Below are 20,624 nucleotides of genomic sequence, written 5' to 3'. Positions count from 1 at the left end.
ACAGGATTTGATTATATTGAATTAAAAAGTGTCAGAAACTCTTGATTTAGATTTCTTCTCATTCAAATGTTCCCTGTATTTGTATTTTTGACAAAAACGTGAAACAAAATCCTTTTGATCTTTGACAATGTGGGGAGTTCCATTACCTCTGAGCAATGTGAAGATAAACGGGCTCCTAAAATGAACGATGCATTAGTAATTTTCTACATTTGATAAAATACCAGTAAGCTAAACAGGCGAGACCTGAATGTTTCTAACTCTCGTGATTTGTTGTTGTTTCCCTCAGAATTGAGAGAAAAACTGAAGCTATCTCTGATGCACGGTGGTGGGACAGCCATGGTTTGTGGTTGCTAAGCTGGCTTTTGGACTCTTGGTAAATAATAAGTTTGGACCAAAACGAATTCAAGAATTTTAAACAAACATCAAATTTTCCAAGATGATCCAGGGATCTGGTGTTCATGAGCAGGTTCATGAATAAAGAGACAAATACTGGATAGAAAAATCTGTTCTGAGGATTCAGCTGGTGTTCGAGTCAAAGTCATTAAATCCTGACATGGATTGTTACTTTTACAGGCTTGTTGCTGCGGTTTTCCAGAATCCAGTTGGTGTGATATAAAGCTTTCAGTCACACACAAAGGAGGCCACAGGAGGGAGATCTTATCTTTACTGCCTTGTTTCATGGGCTGGAACAAATGCTGCTTCATTTACATATCATCCTCTGATGGTGGTGGTGGGATTCAGGAAGCGTAAGCCTGATGGAACAGTCCTGGGAATAATATTCTGGGAAATGAATTTTTCTCATGAGAAGATGATGGCTGAGAATGAAAAAATGATTCCCTAATAAAATAGGATTAGTATCAGTAAAAAGTCTTACCTGCAGCAGGTAGCAGTCAGAGCAGAGTCCTGCATGGAGGTGGGCGGGGTACCAGAGAGGACCCACATTAAACTTGTTTCACGAGTGAAACTGAATGCTAGTGTACATGTGTGCTCGTGCTTTCTGTACAATTAGCACCTATTCAGTGGAAGTGACCTTTAACCCCTCAGTATCGCTACCTGCTCTGGTCAAGCTGGTTCTAGTCTCACTCTCAACTTAAAAACTATACCCAACTGTTCTTTAGTACATGTATTTTTCATTTCATTAATCATACTTAAAGAGACAATGTGTAGTTTTTACCATTAAATTCCGGAAACATCCATGAAAATGTTGTTGAAAATGTATTAAATGATGCCCAGTTGTAGAAAAATATTGGCGACTTTGTAACATATAACCATAAAAATCAGGTACGAGGGAGCGGGTCTAAGTCTCTGGGCGACGCCATATTAGATGCCACGTTTCTTTCTACAGGAGCCCATGAGGACAAAATGCATTTTCTGATTTGTAACAATGGGTTACAAAACTTTTGCCATTCTTAAACTTACATTTACTTCTTCACTTGTTGCCAGTGATGAAAGGGAGTCTGATGTGCCCGTTATTTTACTAAAGTTTGCACTTCCCAAGGCTTTCTGACCCTAATGTTGGTAAGGTTTTACTCCAACACAAAAACTACTGCTTGCTTGCAACATTTTAGGTATCTACTGCCCCCTATCGCCAGAAAAAATACACACTGTTACTTTAAACTGTGAATAGAATGTAATTAATTAACTCTTTCGCTGCCAGCGTTTCTCACTGTTTTTACTGTTTTTTTAAAAGTGACAGAACGTTGCGCGCTAGGATGATGTCGACGCCGAAACAACCAAAACAAAGCAGAGACTCACCTCTTACATCAGGAAGAATCAGCGCGTTTCGAGCGTTATCCGTTCTTTCATAATCCGTTGTTGAATTGTGATTGGCAGACGCTTTTCCGGTTCGCGCCTCACATTTTTTTACAGGAATGGCCCAAAATGATCTCCTAACACATGGATTTTCTGCTTCCTGATCACGTGACGTGTGACGTATGCGGATGAAGATCGACTTTAGAGCTGGGATGTTTGTTCTCACGGTGCGGGGGCTCGTCCGACGCCCACACAGTAAAAACATGCAAATGACGACTTTAGTCTTCATTGGTAGTGAACGGTTGGATTTAAAATGACGACTTTAGTCGTCATTGGCAGTGAATGAGTTAATTTAATTGTTCTTATTATCAACATTTCTGAAAGTGTGTTGCAATTTGGGAAATCTGTTCCATCCAACCAGTCATCCGCGTTCTGAATCTCAGAAACTAGCTGGTTCTTCAGCTAACCTACTGCTAACCTTAGGTTAACATCAGACACGATCATACTGGCTCATTTGCAGCTAGGTTCACTGTTAGGGTTGGATTTACAGAACAGTTTTGTCTGATATTGGTTCCATTTTTTCTCTCAGACACGGTGCAAACAGTTCAATATTATTATTTTTAATAATCTGGCGGATTACGGACAGCTCGGCTCTGGCGAGGGAATAAGGAGTTAACGGAAGCCTCCGTATTTGTCCTAGTGACGTTAACGAACTAATGGAATCGTTTGAGCGGCTCTTTAAAGTGAACGACAGAGTCGAGTTGTAGAGCTGATCGTTTGGTCTTTCAGTTTCCAGATGAACGCTTTTCCCAGAACGAAGCGTTTCTCCGTGGCCGTTCCAAAGTTAAAGCAGGTCAGAGACGGCTCAGACATTTTGGTGAATTAGACACCCTGGTGACACTTTACAATAAGGGTCCCTTTATTAATGTTACCAGTGCATTATTATGCATTAATAAACCATTTAACAGGGTAAATGGTAAATGGTAAATGGCCTGTGTTTGATATAGCACCTTCTAGAGTCCTAGAACCCCCCAAGGCGCTTTACAATACAATAAGTCATTCACCCATTCACACACACATTCACACACTGGTGGGGATGAGCTACAATGTAGCCACAGCTGCCCTGGGGCGCACTGACAGAGGCGAGGCTGCCAAGCACTGGCGCCACCAGTCCCTCTGACCACCACCAGCAGGCAACGTGGGTTAAGTGTCTTGCCCAAGGACACAACGACAGCGACAGACTGAGTGGGACTCGAACCAGCAACCTTCCGATTACGGGACGAGCACTTAACTCCTGTGCCACCGTCGCCCCAGGGTATTAACAACTGTTTAACCATATTATCAAATGCATTACTAAGCAGACAACCCCCCCCCCCCCCCCCCCAGCTTTATTTGGGAAAGTGCTTTAAGATGCAGCATCAAGGATGCACACACACGTTGACAACAGCATCACAGAAAACTAAAAGACCAAAAGAGTCTGAAACACTGTCCAGCCGTAGGTCATATGTAGACATGAAACCACCACGAATCAGAAACCAACGCTGGGTAACATTTGTGTTTCAGAGCTACGTCTGTTTTCAGCGCCGTGGCCTCCCTGACCTGCAAGGGCGGAGCCTTCCACAGCCCGGGGCCTGAGAATGGAAATGCCCTTTACCCCCTCCTAACGCAACGCACTTCCAAGGGTAACGACTGATCCGCTGATCTCACACGACTCAGAGTGGCACACAAAGTTGCTGGAAACCCCACAAATTATCAGTTGGTGTTTTAGAAACGTTTGCCTGGCATCTTACATTATTTGTGTAGGCTTTTTTTGCAGCAATTTAGCCTCAAAGCATCAATTTGTTTGCAGGCTGCACGGATTTTATCCGCTATCAGAATTTCTCTCCGATTCTCCAAACTCATGTTTCTCCAACTGATTTCCACCAGACACAAGCAAAGCTCCTAAAAACAGTGAACCTCAAGTCTGCATGCAATGATGGATCCGCTTCACCCTTTTAAATGATAAATGACCCGCGCTTGTATAGCACCTCTCAGAGTAAGGACTCCAAAGCGCTTTACACTACAGTGTATCATTCATCCATTCACACACACATTCTCACTCCGGTGGGGATGAGCTGTGATGTAGCTACAGCAGCGTTGGGGTGCTCTGACAGGCACCACCAGTCCCTCCGATCACCACCAGCAGGCTAGGTGGGTTAAATGTCTTGACCAAGGACACAACAGCAGAATTCTCTGTCCGGAGCCAGGATCGAACCTGCAACCTTCCGATTACTGGACAACCCGCTCAACCGGTTGAGCTGCTGCTGTCCCGACAATATCATCTCCTGCTGAAGCGACATGAAAACCAGCAGCAAAAGACCTCCATAGTTTCACACCTTCAAGCAGAAGAGGCCTCTGGGTTTCTGTCAGCTTTTCAAACAGTTTGTGCTACAAATGACTGTGTGTGTGTGTTCCATCAGGCAAGAGTAGCCGCCTCCCTGCTAAACAGCGTGCTTGTCTTCTTTTTCTCGCAGCTGAAAACTCACATGCAAACATTCCACCGTTTCGTTTTTGGCCTGCAGCTTCTGGGACAGATAGCATTCCACTCCTAACAGCCAACGTCTCCATAAAACATCAGACAGGAACGCTTGCAAATGGCCTGTATTTGATATAGCGCCTTCTAGAGTCCTGGAACCCCCCAAGGCGCTTTACAACACAACCAGTCATTCACCCATTCACACACACATTTACACACTGATGGTGATGACCTACGATGTGGCCACAGCTGCCCTGGGTCGCACTGACAGAGGCGACACTGCCGAGCACAGGCGCCACCGGTCCCTCCGACCACCAGCAGCAGGCAAGGTGGGTTAAGTGTCTTGCCCAAGGACGCAACGACAGCAACAGACTGAGCGGGGCTCGAACCTGCAACCTTCCTATTACGAGGCGAGCACTTAACTCTTGTGCCACCATCGCCCACGATGTCACCATGTCTGATTACATCTTCAACTAAATTTCATTGCTATAATTTAGGAGGGAAAAAGAGCCAAGTCCTGTCGGTGTGATGGTAGAAAAATAATCCAGCAGTAATCTACAGGCATGGGCTAATCTGAATGTTTTGGTGAAATGGGCAATAAGAAGAACCATCAGACGCTTGTGGTGGGAGAGTTTTACATCCACAAGTCAAGGTGAAATGTTTGTGTGCAAACCCAACATTTTCTTCTTTATTCCATTAGAAAGGACGGATAAAGTCCTTTTGACTGTCTGAAGAACGCCTCCTCGCTTCCTCGGAGCGTTTCGGAGGTCATTAAGTCTGCTGTCAGTTTGTGGTTAAATGAAGCAGAAATGGTGTCGGAGAACCTTAAAGGTCACAGACCTGGGACTGTTGGACAAACCAGTGGACTGCAGAGGCCAAACAACATCACTCTGTAGGAGCACTTATGTGGAAAGCAGGGGTAACAGTTAAACTCTCCAAACACAAGCAATGGAAGACAGACGGGAATGTTAATCCAGGATCAACACACAGGGAACAAGCATTTGGGGCAGCAGTAGCTCAGGTGGTAGAGCGGGCTGCCTCATGATCGGAGGGTCATGGGTTCGATTCCAGCTCCCACCAGGGGTATCCTGCTGTTGTGTCCTTGTGCAAGACACTTCACCCAACTTGCCTGTGTTAGTGGTGGTCAGAGGGGCTGACGGCACCAAATGGCAGCCTCGCCTCTGTCAGACCTCCCCAAGGCGGCTGTGGCTACAAGTAGCTTACCATCACTAGCAGTGTGTGAATGTGAGAGTGTGTGAAAGTGTCTTGGTGTCTTGAAAAGCGCTATACAAGTTCAATGCATTATTATTATTAGTAGTAGTAGTCTCCTCCTTGAACCGTCACCTTATCGTGGTGGAGGAGTTTGAGTGCCCTAATGATCCTAGGAGCTATGTTGTCTGGGGCACTTAGTGCCCCTGGTAGGGTCTCCCATGACAAATTGGTCTTAGGTGAAGGGTGAGACAAAGAACGGTTCGAAGGATCTTTCATGGCGGTTAAAACGAAGAGTCGGAGTACCCGGCCCAGAGGGTTACCGGGGTCCCACCCTGGAGCCAGGCCTGGGGTTGGGGCCCGTGAGCGAGCGCCTGGTGGCCGGGCTTTCTCCCATGGGGCCCGGCCGGGCCCAGCCCAAACTGGATACATGGGCTCGTCCAACTGTGGACCCACCACCCACAGGAGGAACATGAAGGGTCCGGTGCAATGCGAATCGGGTGGCAGACCAAGGCGGGAGCCTTGGCGGTCCAATCCCCGGACAAGAAAACTAGTTTTTGGGACATGGAACGTCACCTCGCTGGCGGGGAGGGAGCCGGAGCTTGTGGCAGAGGTTGAGCGGTACCGGCTAGATATAGTCGGACTCACCTCGACACATTGCATTGGCTCTGGAACCCGAGACCTGGAGAGGGGTTGGACACTCTACTTTGCTGGAGTTGCTCCGGGTGAGAGGCGGAGGGCTGGGGTTGGCTTTTTGTTAGCCCCGAGACTCTCTGCCTGTGTGTTGGGGTTTACCCCGGGGGACAAGAGGGTAGCTTCCTTGTGCCTTCGGGTCGGGGAACGGGTCCTGACTGTTGTTTGTGCTTATGGGCCAAATATCAGTTCAGAGTACCCACCCTTTTTGGAGTCCCTGGGACGAGTGCTAGATAGTGCTCCATCAGGGGACTCCATTGTCTTGCTGGGGGACTTCAATGCTCACGTGGGCAATGACAGCTTGACCTGGAGGGGTGTGATTGGGAGGAACGGCCCACCTAATCTGAACTCGAGCGATGTTTTGTTATTGGACTTCTGTGCAAGCCGCAGTTTGGCCATAACGAACACCATGTTCGAACATAAGGATGCCCACCGGTACACTTGGTACCAGGGCAGCCTAGGTCACAGGTCGATGATAGATTTTGTAGTCGTATCATCTGACCTGCGGCCGTATGTTTTGGACACCCGAGTGAAGAGAGGGGCGGAGCTGTCAACTGATCACCACCTGGTGGTGAGTTGGATCAGATGGCAAGGGAACATGCCGCGTAGACCTGGCAGACCCAAACGCATAGTGAGGGTCTGCTGGGAACGCCTGGCAGAAGAACCTGTCAAGACGGTCTTCAACTCCCACCTCCGGCAGAGCTTTGACCACGTCCCGAGAGCAGTGGGGGACACTGAGTCAGAGTGGGCCTTGTTCCACTCTGCGATTGTCGAGGCGGCTGTTGCTAGCTGTGGTCGTAAGGTGGCCGGTGCCAGTCGTGGTGGCAACCCCCTCACTCTGGGTTCGGGGAGCCGTCAGGCTTAAGAAGGAGGCCTACAGGGCGTGGCTGGTCTGTGGGTCTCCGGAGGCAGCAGACAGGTACCGGATAGCCAAGCGGGGTGCAGCAGTGGCAGTTGCCGAGGCAAAATCTCGGGCGTGGGAGGAGTTTGGTGAGGCCATGGAGAAAGACTATCGATCGGCTCCAAAGAGGTTCTGGCAAACTGTCCGGCGCCTCAGGAGAGGAAGGCAGCAACTCGCTCACACTGTTTACAGTGGGGATGGGGAGCTGCTGACGTCAACTGAGGCTATAGTCGGACGGTGGAAGGAATACTTTGAGGAGCTCCTCAATCCCACCAATGCGCATTCCGAGGAGGAACCAGAGCTGGGAGGCCTGGGGATGGACTGTCCGATCTCGGGGGCAGAAGTTGCTGAGGTAGTCAAACAACTACACAGCGGCGGAGCCCCGGGGGCGGATGAGGTTCGTCCTGGGTATCTCAAGGCTATGGATGTTGTAGGGCTGTCATGGTTGACACGTCTCTACAACATTGCGTGGTCATCGGGGGCAGTTCCTAGGGAGTGGCAGACCGGGGTGGTGGTCCCCATCTTTAAGAAGGTTGACCTGAGGGTGTGTTCCAACTATAGGGGGATCACACTCCTCAGCCTCCCTGGAAAGGTCTACGCCAAGGTACTGGAGAGGAGGGTCCGATCGATAGTTGAATCTCAGATAGAGGAGGAGCAATGTGGTTTTCGTCCTGGCCGTGGAACTGTGGACCAGCTCTATACCCTTGCAAGGGTGATGGAGGGGGCTTGGGAGTTTGCCCAACCAATCCACATGTGCTTTGTGGATTTGGAGAAGGCTTATGACCGTGTCCCCAGGGGCACCCTGTGGGGGACGCTCCAGGAGTATGGGGTGGGTGGCTTTCTGTTAAGGGCCATTCAGTCCCTTTACCAGAGGAGCGTGAGTTTGGTCCGCATAGCCGGTAGTAAGTTGGACCTGTTCCCAGTGAGGGTTGGACTCCGCCAGGGCTGCCCTTTGTCACCGGTTCTGTTCATCACTTTTATGGACAGAATTTCTGGACGCAGCCGTGGTGTGGAGTGTGTCGAGTTTGGTGACAGGAGAATCTCGTCTCTGCTTTTTGCGGATGATGTGGACCTCCTAGCTTCATCCAGCTCTGACCTTCAGCTCTTGCTGGGTAGGTTCGCGGCCGAATGTGAAGCGGCTGGGATGAGGATCAGCACCTCCAAATCTGAGACCATGGTTCTCGACCGGAAAAGGGTGGCTTGCCACCTCCGGGTCGGGGGAGAGGTCCTACCTCAAGTGGAGGAGTTTAAGTATCTCGGGGTCTTGTTCACGAGTGAGGGTAGGAGGGATCGGGAGATCGACAGGCGGATTGGTTCGGCGTCTGCAGTGATGCGGACGCTGAGCCGATCTGTCGTGGGGAAGAGGGAGCTGAGCCAGAAAGCCAGGCTCTCGATTTACCGGTCGATCTACGTCCCAATCCTCACCTATGGTCATGAGCTTTGGGTAATGACCGAAAGAACGAGATCGCGGATACAAGCGGCCGAAATGAGTTTCCTCCGTAGGGTGGCCGGGCTCAGCCTTAGAGATAGGGTGAGGAGCTCGGACATTCGGGAGGGACTCGGAGTAGAACCGCTGCTCCTCCGGATCGAAAGGAGCCAGTTGAGGTGGTTTGGGAATCTGGTCAGGATGCCTCCTGGACGCCTCCCCGGGGAGGTGTTTCGGGCATGTCCTGCCGGCAGAAGGCCCCCGGGTCGACCCAGGACACGTTGGAGAGGTTACATCTCCAATCTGTTCCGGGAACGCCTTGGGGTCCTGCCGGAGGAGCTGGTGGACAAGGCCGGGGAGAGGACGGCCTGGAGCTCCCTAATTGGGATGCTGCCCCCGCGACCCGGACCCGGATAAGCGGAGGAAGACGACGACGACGAGTAGTAGTAGTATTCCCAAATGCCACTTAGGCACATTAAAACCACCCTAGTTTATTCAAACCTTCCTTCTGAAGATCAAATGTCAAAAAGAGTACAGCTGAAAGATTTTTTGATCCATCTGTTCTGCTTTGTATGGCTTCTTGTCAGTTTGGGAATTTAAATGGTCATTTTGACCGACACTGATGTTTAAATTCTACCTTTCTAAAGGTCAAAGGTGACAGATCATCTGCTGCTGTGGCCCCCAGACTCTGGACCTCTCTCCCCCTGAGCCTGAGACCAGTGGACTCAGTGGTATCCTTTAAACTCACCTGTTCAGGCTTTGGTGGGACCTTCATCCCCTCCCTCTTTCTACCTATTTTGCCTTTCGCTGGATCCACTCATTATCTTTTTCTTACTCAGTTTCATTTTCTCTCTCCCTTTCCTTACATTTTCAGTCACATTTTTAATCTTTTTTTAATTTAATTAAATTTTTTTTGTTCCTGTGAAGCGCCTTGTGACTTTTATCTTGAGAGGAGCTATATAGAATTCTTTCTTCTTCTTCTTCTTTCCTTCAAATTTAGCGTTTCAACCAACCAACTAGCCAATCAATCAAAGCTGAACTGTAAACCGCTTTACGCAGCCCGAAGGTGCCCAAAGTGCTTCACCTTAAAATCAAAATAGAAACAAGAAGTCACTCAGCTCGTGCTTTCTCTGTGCTGGGGCCGAGGCTCTGGAATGAGCTACCTACCTGCGTCAAACAGGCCATCACGCTCGGCAATTTCAAGAGCCGTCTGAAAACACACTTTTATTCCTTGGCTTTTACGCAAGAGGAGTCTCGTTAATGGGTGGCTTTGCACTTTTTGCTCCCTCTCCTAGATGATTTTGTTGGTTTTTAAATGGTTTTATATGTTTTTATTTCTTTATGTTCATTTCTGCTGTGCAGCGCTTTGTTTGGTCCTTGGGCCATGCGAAGGCGCTATATAAATAAAGTTTAGTAGTTATTTTATCAACATTTGGAACATCTCTCCTTCTCTCAAACGGTTAATTGATGGGGTTTTTTTCTCACCTGTTCTTTTGCGTTTGATCACAATTACAAACTAAATGTTTGTGTAGATCGATTTGTGCAACAGCCCCAAAGACCCGCTTCCTGCTCACCAGCAGCCAATTTGATGTGTTGCTTTGGCCGATTTCCAAACCTCAGCTTTTGACCCAAAATGGTGAAACACCTGTTTTCAGTCTGCATGGAAACTAAACCTGCTTGTGACATTTTTTTTATTTACCAGAGGATAAATGTCTTTTTCAGGGAGCAGATGCAGAAACAGAAACATTTAGGACATTTTTAAAGGATGTGGAGGTTCTTTTTTTCTTTTATAATTTCCTAAAATGTCCCCAAAGATCCACTGATAATGAAACAATCTCTCTAAACCTGATTCATCCACTTGTTTTTCTGACTTTTTCCAATTCTGGATGAAAAAATCTGACCTTTCTGCAGCAGACTGATGTCATTTATTCAGATCCTGACTCTGACCTCCCTGCTGTCTGCTGACCCAGGATCAGGCTGGACAACTGATATTCCAGAGGTTATTTTGAGCGCACAGTTGCGCATCCAGCAGCAAAAATAATGATGCAGACGTGGAACCGAATCTCTCCAGATCGACCCAGGAGCTTAAAAACATCTTCAGCATCAGAATGAGCTACAAGGAGGCTCATTAACTATTTCCTGTCAACTTTGGAGGACGTCTGAGGTAAAACAGACCTGATCTTTGCTTTTTTTTATTCATAAGTGATGATAGAGGTAATGTAAACAGACTGCAGCAGACTTGAACCTAACTGGAGACGCGCAGAAACAAAGACGCCCGCCCACACAGGCTGAAGAACAGCGTGTATAAAACCACCAGACGGTGTTTGCGCGTCTCTCAGCCAGATCGTCATGAGACACCGACGCGGAGCCTGCGGAGGAAACGCGCTCCTGGAGACGACTCCTTCTACCGCAGAGGTGGATTTTACCCGCAGAGAAACATGACTTCAGCTTCACTCAGTTGTTTCCCTTCTCTGGTTTCTGCAAGAAAAAAATCAGGACTGAAGAAGAAAATCTCGTTGGTGAGTTTTTGTTCTTTTTTTTATTTTTTATTTAATTTTTTACATCATAATAATTTAATGAAAACGTTTCGGAGTAAAAGAAAATTTAAATGTAAAACCAAAAATGTTTTTCTGATTAAAAGTCCTATAAGGTGGTTTGAAAGATCTTTAATCAGCAGTACTTTATATAAAATGGGACAACTGGTGCAAATTATACACATATAGGCATTCATCTGGAGGAAACAAGACTTTATTAATTTAAAAGTATAAAAAATCCCATTTGGTTTTGTTTTTTTGTCCCAAATCTGCACTCAAAAAAATGATTCTTAAACACAAGTAAACACCAGCTAATACTTTTATGTGAGATTTAACTAAAATGTATAAAATCACAACTTTTATTTTTCTAAACAGTTGAACAGAAGTCCAAATCTACTAACTGTAAACCTAAACTAAGCATGTTTGGGAAACCCATTTTTAGGACTTTTAAAGAATTTGCTCCCAGTTAGCTTCAGGCTGAAGAGGAAAAATAAGGAAACTGAGCACTCGCCCCAAAGAAAAAACACTAAAGATTCTTGGCCCTATTCACTAACTAAAGTTTTTATGTAAGATCTAACTGTTATTTGTAAAATCACACCTGTTATTTATTCAAATAATAACACAAGTCAAATAAACATCAACATAAGGACAGTACACCTTAAAAGGAGATCTTTAAATGACGTTATGATTTAAAATTTTTCAGTGTTCCCGTGATTCCCTTAAATCAGAGCTTATAAACATTCCTCTCATAGCTCATTCCCTCGTTCTGTTTTTGAGGCAGCGTGCAGAAACGCTGTTTGTTTCACGTCTCATTTATTCAGATTTCCTTCTGCTTTAACATGAATATGGTGACTTTGGACCACGTTTCTCTTCTCCTTTGCAGCCTCCTTTGATGATGGGCCCCTGGAGCTTTAGACTTCACAGATGTTAGCGGTGAGCCACTTCAACTCCTCAGCCTCCCTGTTCCTGCCTCGCCTGGTAAATGGAGGAGTGGGGGAAATGGAAACCATGGTGACAACTTTAGGGCAGCAGGAAAATGTTACCTTTGACCAGAACCAAACCAGCGGCACCATCGTTGTTGCCTTGTCCATGTCTCTGGGCATCATCTCCAACATTGTGGCTCTCTTCATCCTGGTGAACGCTTACTCTCTGCAGCGCCGGCGCTCCAAGGCTACATTCCTCCTGTTTGCCACTTCTCTGGTGATCACAGACTTCTTCGGCCATGTGATTCCTGGCGCCCTGGTTCTGAGACTCTACCTGATTGGAGGTGTGAGCCCTGAGGACTTTGACTCCTCTGATGGCATGTGTCAGTTCCTGGGTGGCAGCATGGTGTTCTTTGGCTTGTGCCCGCTCTTTATGGGATGTGCCATGGCTGCGGAGCGATGCTTGGGTGTGACCAAACCACTGCTGCACTCATCCCTGGTCACCAAGACGCGCACCAAGCTGTGCCTATCTGCCATCTGGCTGGCAGCTCTGTGCGTGGCCTTGCTGCCCTGCTTCCAGCTGGGTTCCTACACCTACCAGGAACCAAAAACCTGGTGCTTCATCAACGTGCTCAACGACACAAAGGAAGTGGACGTGGCGTTTGTGGCGCTGTTTTCTGGACTCGGTTTGGCTTCACTGGCCGTGGCAATGGTGTGTAACACCATTAGTGGATTGACGCTGGTGCTGGCCCGGATCAGGAGGCAGCCCGGCTCCCATCACTCAGCCAAGTCTCATGACATAGAGATGGTGGTGCAGCTGGTTGGCATTATGGTCACCTCATGCATCTGCTGGAGCCCCCTGCTTGTAAGTATGCTCAATTACAACAACAAAAAAACAGTCATATCAGGAGCTAAAACAACAAAATGTGCTTGGGTTGTAAAATTGTCCCAGCTGTGTAGAATTCAAATGTTCAGTTGTGCACATTAAAGGTGCAGTATGTAAGAAATATTCACAAAATGGTCTAATGTCGCAATCATGCTGGAAGGAAGGTTACATTGAAACAGATTCCCTTCTCAGCTGGCTGGGACCGAAGAGGAAGAAAGTCTTTGTTTACAGTCTGCCCCACCTCTATACTTCCTGGTGCCAGAGCCAATCATATGTGAGCCCGCAAGACTGCCAAGTCTTTGCTGGTAAACACTGCTACTTCGACATTTGCAATGCGACACTTGCCATCGAAGAACAGCAGTGTTGTGCACAAAATGGAAGCCAGTTTAACTCTTCTACTGTGGTTGTGTTGGCACCGACCCAACTGCAGTAGAAGAGTTAAGAGTGACCTAGAAGCCAAAGAAATTAAAACTTTTTTTGTTTTACTCTAATATCGAGTAAAGAAGGCTAGAGGCTAACTTTGCACTAACCGTGCTAATGGTCGATCGACTCTAAAAATATCTCAACCTATTTTTTTCGATGACCAACAACTCGATATTAAACTGAAATGTATCAAGTTACTGTGTACGACTCATCTTCACTCTACACCAGGGGTGGACTGGCCTATCTTGCATTCTGGCACTGTCCCGGTGGGCCGCTTAGCCAAGTGGGCTGCTTACCCAGCTTGGGTCGACACTACTCCACAGTTGGTGATCTGCAGAACATTAGCTACATGGTAACCCGAAGCTAACAGAGTTTTTCCAGGCATTTTTAGCAAGAAAAATGCGGTAGAGCAATGACATAATAGTTATTTTACCGCGTTAGCATGTAGCTAATGTCCTGCTGATCTCCGCCCGTGGACAATGAACTGATCTGGAAGGCCAGGGCTCCCGGTCGCAGCGGTCTGGCCCTGCTTGTAATTAACAGTCCCAGTCCATGTTAGATCTTGCATTCGGCCTAGAGACGAGTCCGCGGGCGGCAACACCCCCCACCCCCACCGCTCTCCCAATGGGGAGGGCCGACTGTGGGCCGACGATTCGTAAAAAAGCCAAGGCCGAATTTTGGTCCCACTCCACCCCTGCTCCACACTGTCATTGAATCTTCTGCTGCTGATCCGTGACTGGCAACAATTACTCAGTGTGGACTTGTTTGTTTTAATACATGGGCTGCAGTACCCACATTTGACCACTGGATGTCACTCTTGCTTTATGTGTCGTTAATGCGTCACTGTACTGCGTTTGCAGATGGATAAGAGCGTGCTCAGTGCTCCACCTGCCATCGTAGAATATTTTTTCTCCGGTGCCAAGAACTAAATCTAACCAGAAGTCAACTCAAATGATTAAAGTAAGAGATGCACCCAAAGAATTGGCTGGTGATCGGAATCGGACAACGTTCACCACAGTCGCACAATCTGAAACCCAAAAATTTCATATTTTCTTTGGTATTTAAACACGCGAAAAAAGTGGACATTTGCATTCCATGATAACAAACTTTCTGCATGGACATTTTTGTCTCCAAAATCCTCATTTTCAATAGAAACTTGGAGAAAAAACATCCAATATTCTCTGGTAGTTTTTGTTCTTTGAGATAAATTGGAATTGAAATCAATATCGGCCCTGAATTGGTGCATCACCCTGATGATTAGACTGTTTTCTTTACTATGAAGAAGTTTTAAGCATCTAGAGGTTATAAAAGAAGATAGTCAGCTACATATTTTTCTACATTTTTGATAAATAGAAGAATAAAACTAAAGCAGTCGAGCTGTCATTAGAGCCTTCGTTGGTTTGAAATCCAGCTTTTCATATCCAAGGCCTTTTTTGACCTCAACAACACGAAACACCTAATGTCCTCCCGTCTGATGGACAGCGCAGCATTTTTATAAACGGAATATAGAGTGCTGCAGGAAGGGGCCTTTTACTGTAAAGTGCTTCTGAGTGGTGAACAAGAGTGAAACAGCACCTGGCACCGATGCGTTTGTGGGCAAACATCGAGCCCAGAAGCCAGCTCTGGTTGCATCAAACACCACTGATGTTTAAATTAGAAAACAAACCTATATAATGATTGAGTTTTGATTATTTGTTAGTATTTGTTCTTAACGTTGGATTTAATTCATCAAGTTCAGTTTGGCTGACATTTTTAACAGCTAAGGACTTTGGCACGGTTGATAAAACTTGGATTTAGTAACGAACATCAGCAGGATTCCTGCGTGACAAATAAAACATCACACGCTTTATTTAGCATCAATTACTTCTAGATGATTCAATTTCATATTGAGGATGTAAAAGTCCGACTGCAGTGGAAATCTTTTAAGCATCTGTTTCAGTGAGTTAATGCGTAACAATCACGTCAGACCAGTGGGAAACTGGTTTGTGATCTTTTTTTGTCAGGCCGTATATAATGTGATGCTAAGCACTATTTATAGACTCGGCTGCCCTAATTTTAATGTGCATTTAAACACATTAAAAGTCTTAGTACCTTGAAAGTCCAACTACTTAAAGTAAAATAAAATAAGAACTACTGACCCTCCGGAAAAATTAAGCAGCTCCATTACAACTCATCGTGAACTCTGACCTTTAATCTCTGCAGTTTGTTACTAGAAAATAATTATTTATTAATGACTTTCGGTTATTTATTCTTTTAAGGCTGACCTACGTGACATTTTTTAGCTTGTTTCTGGCATGCTGTCGAACAAAACAGATCTGAACTTTATCTGAATAAAAAAATGAGAGGGAACATTATTTAGTACAGAATCGTGCTTCAGTTGCATCCATCAGCGTGTAAGACGTGGTGAACACGAATGATTATAAGTTCTCAGAACAGTGATATTGTTGTAATAGTGTTCATTTCCTTGTCTAATATTCTCAGTTTTTTTGTGACAAATTAATTTTTGCAAACGAACTGCTATAGGTCACTTCCGCATAACAGGTCCCCGGAAGAACGAAAAAATGAATGCAAGTCAACGGGGCTAAAAACAGCATTTTCTTATTCCGCTTGTTTTGTGCCATGGATTTCACACATGATGTTCGTGAATTTTAAAGACGCATTTTGATACCATGAACGCGTTTATTTTCGAACGGGGGGAATGATATTTTAGGTTTTGTGTGAAAATAAGTCCAGAACTACAAATGCGCTTCACGAAAGTGACGTCATCGAACCAGACACGGAGAAAACTGAGGGAAAAGGGCTGTAAGTTCAGGAAACTTCCCACAGGAGGAAAGAACCACCATAAATCTGGTCATGTGGTAGCAGCTACGCTAGGGGGGAGGAGATTATGTGGTGATGTCACATATGCGATGTACCGATTTCTAGTTTGTAGACATGCTAATTACGAACTTTTACAAGCTGATAAATCTCAAAGTACATGACAGGCGTGGTCAAAAAACCCATCGTTACTTTTCATTTAAATTGCAGTACAACACGTGCGATCCAGGGCGTAAGGCAAAGTGGATTAGAAAATAGCGTTTTTAGCCCCGTTGACTTGCATTAATTTTTTCGTTCTTCCGGGGATCCATGATACGGAAGTGACTAAGGCTCCCTATATAGCATAAATTATGACAAATATCGATCGATATTTTTATCGACAAATTAAAGATGTCAGCAAAAACTGACAGTAACAAAAATCCAATCATAAAACGGAAAAGACGAGAGAACGAAAAAAGAACCAGTTAGCAAATGGAACAGGCGGGATTAGTCGAGAAAAGAACCAATCAGAGTCCGGAGCAAGCCGCCCTTTGAGCAAGCTACCAGTAATGACAGACACAATATATTGATATCTATGCTGATAACAGCTGAAAAATGTAAGTCTAAAGGGAGAAAATGTCCATGGCTTGGGGAAAAGCGTTGAATGAGATGATCTGAAAAGTATTTGCTTAGTGAGTACGCATCCGGGGTTTCCTCTGGGTTTAGAAGTGGGAACAGCAAGTGTTGGTGGGAGTGAAAGGGGAGGAGATTGCTGGACCTGAACCAAACCAAACGTGCAGAGCGACGCATCTGGTCGATCGATCGTTTTGTGGCACTGCTATGGCTGATCAGGGTTCAGTGTTTTTGTGAGGAATTAAACATTCAGGCGGCCCAAAAAATGTTCAGGCAGTCCACTTTGGTAAATTAGTGCAGGGATAACTCTAAAAAATTCCTAACTTTAGTTTAACTCAGTGGTTCACAATCGTTTTCCTTAAGAACCCCCTTGCCTATGTCCAAGGTAAGCCAGGACCCCCTACCACAACTTCTACCGGCATACGAACATCAAAAGTGATTCATTAAGAGCTTTTCACATTCATACAGTTACAATTGTTATATAGGGTTTTGATTATACTGTTGGGTGTGTTATTGTTTTTTTTTTTATTGTTTTAACAAATATAATCTTGGTGACCTCACAACCTCAACACAGACAAAATTGTGGGGACGCCATGCAGTCGAGGGGACCCCAAGTCAGAAACCATTGGTTTCCCTCCTCACATTATTTGAGTAACACATTTTAATGCTTTGATAGTATGATGTCATTTCCTGTCATGTTTACAAATACTGCACATTGTAAAGATTTGTTTATTAATACCAAGGACACAATTTCAAACTGTCAGTGTTCATTTTGGTATTTTCCAATAATTATGGTTATTAAAACAAATATATACATAGAGTTTAATTGATCCAAAGTGTAAAATGTGAATTTTTTTCATATTTCTACACAGTTTCAAATAGGTGTAGTTAACATCTCCTATATATGTACTATATGTGTGTGTGTATGTATATATATATATATATATATATATATATATATATATGCGTGTGTGTGTGTGTGTATATATATATATATATATATATATATATATATATGTGTGTGTGTGTGTGTGTGTGTATATATATATATATATATACACACACACACACACACACACACACACATATATATATATATATATATATATATATATATATATATATATATATATATATATATTATATATATATATATATATATGTGTGTGTTTGTGTGTGTTTATATATATATATATATATATATATATATATATATATATATATATATATATATACATATATATACAAAGACACTTGTCCATAAGAAATGCACTCAGCTCTGCATCAGTCTAGGTACATCCAAAAGATTATCGAGCTCGCTCTGTGATTGAAGTCTGTTTGTAGGCAGATGTCTAACGCTATTGGCTAATGCTCAGAGGCGCTCTATTCAAATTGAAATGGGGACAAACTTAAGAAAAAAAAAGATGTATAACCTACATCACAGTCCAGGGTAAGGCTGTCACAATTACAGATGTCTAAAAAAAATCATACATAATTTCTGAAAGAGGGAGAGCTCTAGATTGCTGCTTTAAATGCCACAGATTTAACATTTCTATTAGTTTAATCGCTTTACAAACATTATCAGAACTCTTGATCTGACTTAAGTCGTGTTTTAAGTCATCTAAATCAATGACGAATTGTATGCTTTGTCACTGCAGATCTTTGCTCTGATGTCCGTGAAAAGACCAGCGAGCACAAATTCAAGAAGCTACCAGACCCTGATGCACATGGGAGTGAGGCTGGCCGGGTGGAACCAGATCCTCGACCCATGGGTCTACATCCTGTTGCGTCGCACCGTGCTCCGAAAAATCTACCTCATTGTGAAGTGTCAGGCTGGAATGAGGGGATCGATGATGGGCCGCTGGGAGAAGAGCTCCTTCCCAAGCTTGGAGCAGAAGGAGGTGAGTCAGGTCTGACTGAGCACAGCTGGTTGAACATTGTCGGAGACAGACTGGTCTAAAACCGTATCAGGAGCAAACTGTGAGGCTGTGATGACCTGACAAATGGAAGCTAACTATGGCTTTGATTTTGCACAAAATATAACAAAAGCTTCATTGTTTACTTGCAATACGTGAACATTCCTTATTATTTTAAGACACATTATGAAAGGGCATGTGTGTATCTGTGCTTTGTCTCCAAGAGCTCAAAGGATTGCAGAAGAGATATTTATGTATGGGATGAAAATGTCTTTTTTAAACCCTCCCACTGTCTTCATGGGTGACCCCGCAAAGAAGGTTGTTTATTGAGCAGGATTGATGGTTTATCCCTTGGGTCCACGTGGCAGGGGTGAGGAGTGAGCACCACCTGCCACGTGGACCTCAAGGGATAAACCATCAATCCTGCTCAATGGTCAACTTTGCTGGCGGGGACACCCATGAAGTCAGTGGGAGGGTTAAGCCAGCTGCATCAACATCAGAGGAAACTTCAAACTCCCAAACTTTACGTGTTTTGCTGATGCTAAAAATTCTGCTGAATGTAATTTATTAAGGAATGTAAAAGTTTTTTTTTCTTGTTTTTATTTTTTTAAATCCCGGGGCGATTATGCATGTTTGTGTGTTAAAGCAAACGTTCTGTGTGTTTACATGTGAAGTTAGGTAAGAGTTTATAAGTTCATACTTGAACGTTACTCTCAGTGCACTGAGGGCGTGTAAATTGAATGTAAATAATAAAAAGTTCTTTTAATCAAAAGAACTGTGGGTTTTTTTTGACTCCTCTGTTTTGAAACAATAAAACTTGAATGGTTCATAAATATTTGATCTTATATGACAAAATGTTCCCGTAGTTATCGGCAGATGTCAAAGCCATCGTTATTTATGTTAAAAGCTCCAATTGAATATCTGCAAACAAGCTAGGTTTTAAACGCAAAAAACGATCACAGAACAGTCACGCCTCCAGTCGGGCATCTTCTCTGAGACACTTCTACTGGAAACAGAAGCCCACATTGTCAGAGGAAACGAGATTGCGCCAAACACCAGTCGCCGTTTTCTAGGTCCAAATATCTTTTGTTGTCCGTGAATTGAAACGGTGATTTTCTTTTTGGGATTCTGGTAGTTTGTCCTAAAGCTGAAGTGGTAGCAGCTGGCTGTTTCTCCTTCTCTGATGTTACTGAGCGGAGAACCTCTCACACCAGTGGTGCTCTGGTGCTGAATACGTGAGTGTGTGATGAGTGGAGGACCCAGGGAAGTGTGGCGATGCAGTAATGAGTCTCTCATGTCGCAGTGAAGGATTTATTTCCTGCTCCGCCGATCACCTGCAAGGATCGAATCCCGCTAAACTCACAGCCACTGACTTCTCCATGTCTGGTTTGAGGACATCAATATGTTAGTAGTTCTACACATTTTTCCACGTAAAACCTAAAATAACTGTTGCTGCATTTGGAAAATAAGCACGTTTTTGGCATCAGAATGCATCATTAAAATTCACAAACTTTATACGTGAAATCCATGGCAGATATATGCTGCACGGTGGTGCAGTTGTTTTCACTGTTAGCTCACAGCAAGAAGGTTGCAGGTTTGAAACCCGGTTTCAGTCTCTCTGCGGGGAGTTGCATGTTCTCCCCATGCATATATGTGTTCCCCCCATAGATCAAAGCATGCCCTATAGGTTAAAAATGTTATGTCGTTTTGGATAAAAGCGTCTGCCAAATAAATAAACATAAACATATGAAACGAGATTAGAAAATACCTTTTATATCCCCGCTGACTTGTAATCAATGACAGTTTTTCCTGGGGACCCATGGTCTGAAAGGGTTTGACACTGGAGGGTTTTCAAGCACGAATGACCTGTTCAAGGTCAAAGGTCATGCCTTCTCCTGTACAATTTGTTGCTAGGGAGCAGAATTGATGCTTCCATCTGTTCTACCAAACGGTCCTGAAGAAGAAGAAGAAACTATCATTTCCATAGCGCCTCTCAAGATGAAAATCACGAGGCGCT

At 44.7% G+C, this 20,624-nt stretch overlaps 1 protein-coding gene across 1 annotated transcript; it reads left to right on the top strand.

Annotated features, from left to right (window-relative positions):
* The first annotated feature begins 10,840 nt into the window (after positions 1-10,840).
* On the top strand, positions 10,841-18,840 carry LOC107393122 (prostaglandin E2 receptor EP1 subtype). The gene is made up of 3 exons (XM_015971305.3): positions 10,841-11,015; positions 11,914-12,818; positions 18,350-18,840. Exons 2-3 carry the CDS (start codon positions 11,955-11,957, stop codon positions 18,605-18,607), a joined length of 1,122 nt encoding a protein of 373 aa, XP_015826791.1. The 5' UTR covers positions 10,841-11,015; positions 11,914-11,954; the 3' UTR covers positions 18,608-18,840.
* Positions 18,841-20,624: the final 1,784 nt, after the last annotated feature.

Source organism: Nothobranchius furzeri, chromosome 6 (assembly GCF_043380555.1).
Source record: "Nothobranchius furzeri strain GRZ-AD chromosome 6, NfurGRZ-RIMD1, whole genome shotgun sequence".
Taxonomy (NCBI): domain Eukaryota; kingdom Metazoa; phylum Chordata; class Actinopteri; order Cyprinodontiformes; family Nothobranchiidae; genus Nothobranchius; species Nothobranchius furzeri.
This window is presented reverse-complemented; position numbering and strand designations above follow the sequence as displayed.

Coding starts and splice junctions, on each gene's coding strand:
- LOC107393122 (XM_015971305.3), top strand. CDS start 11,955: ATGTTAGCGGTGAGCCACTTCAACTCCTCAGCCTCCCTGTTCCTGCCT. Junction 12,819..18,349: donor TCTGCTGGAGCCCCCTGCTT/GTAAGTATGCTC, acceptor TTGTCACTGCAG/ATCTTTGCTCTGATGTCCGT.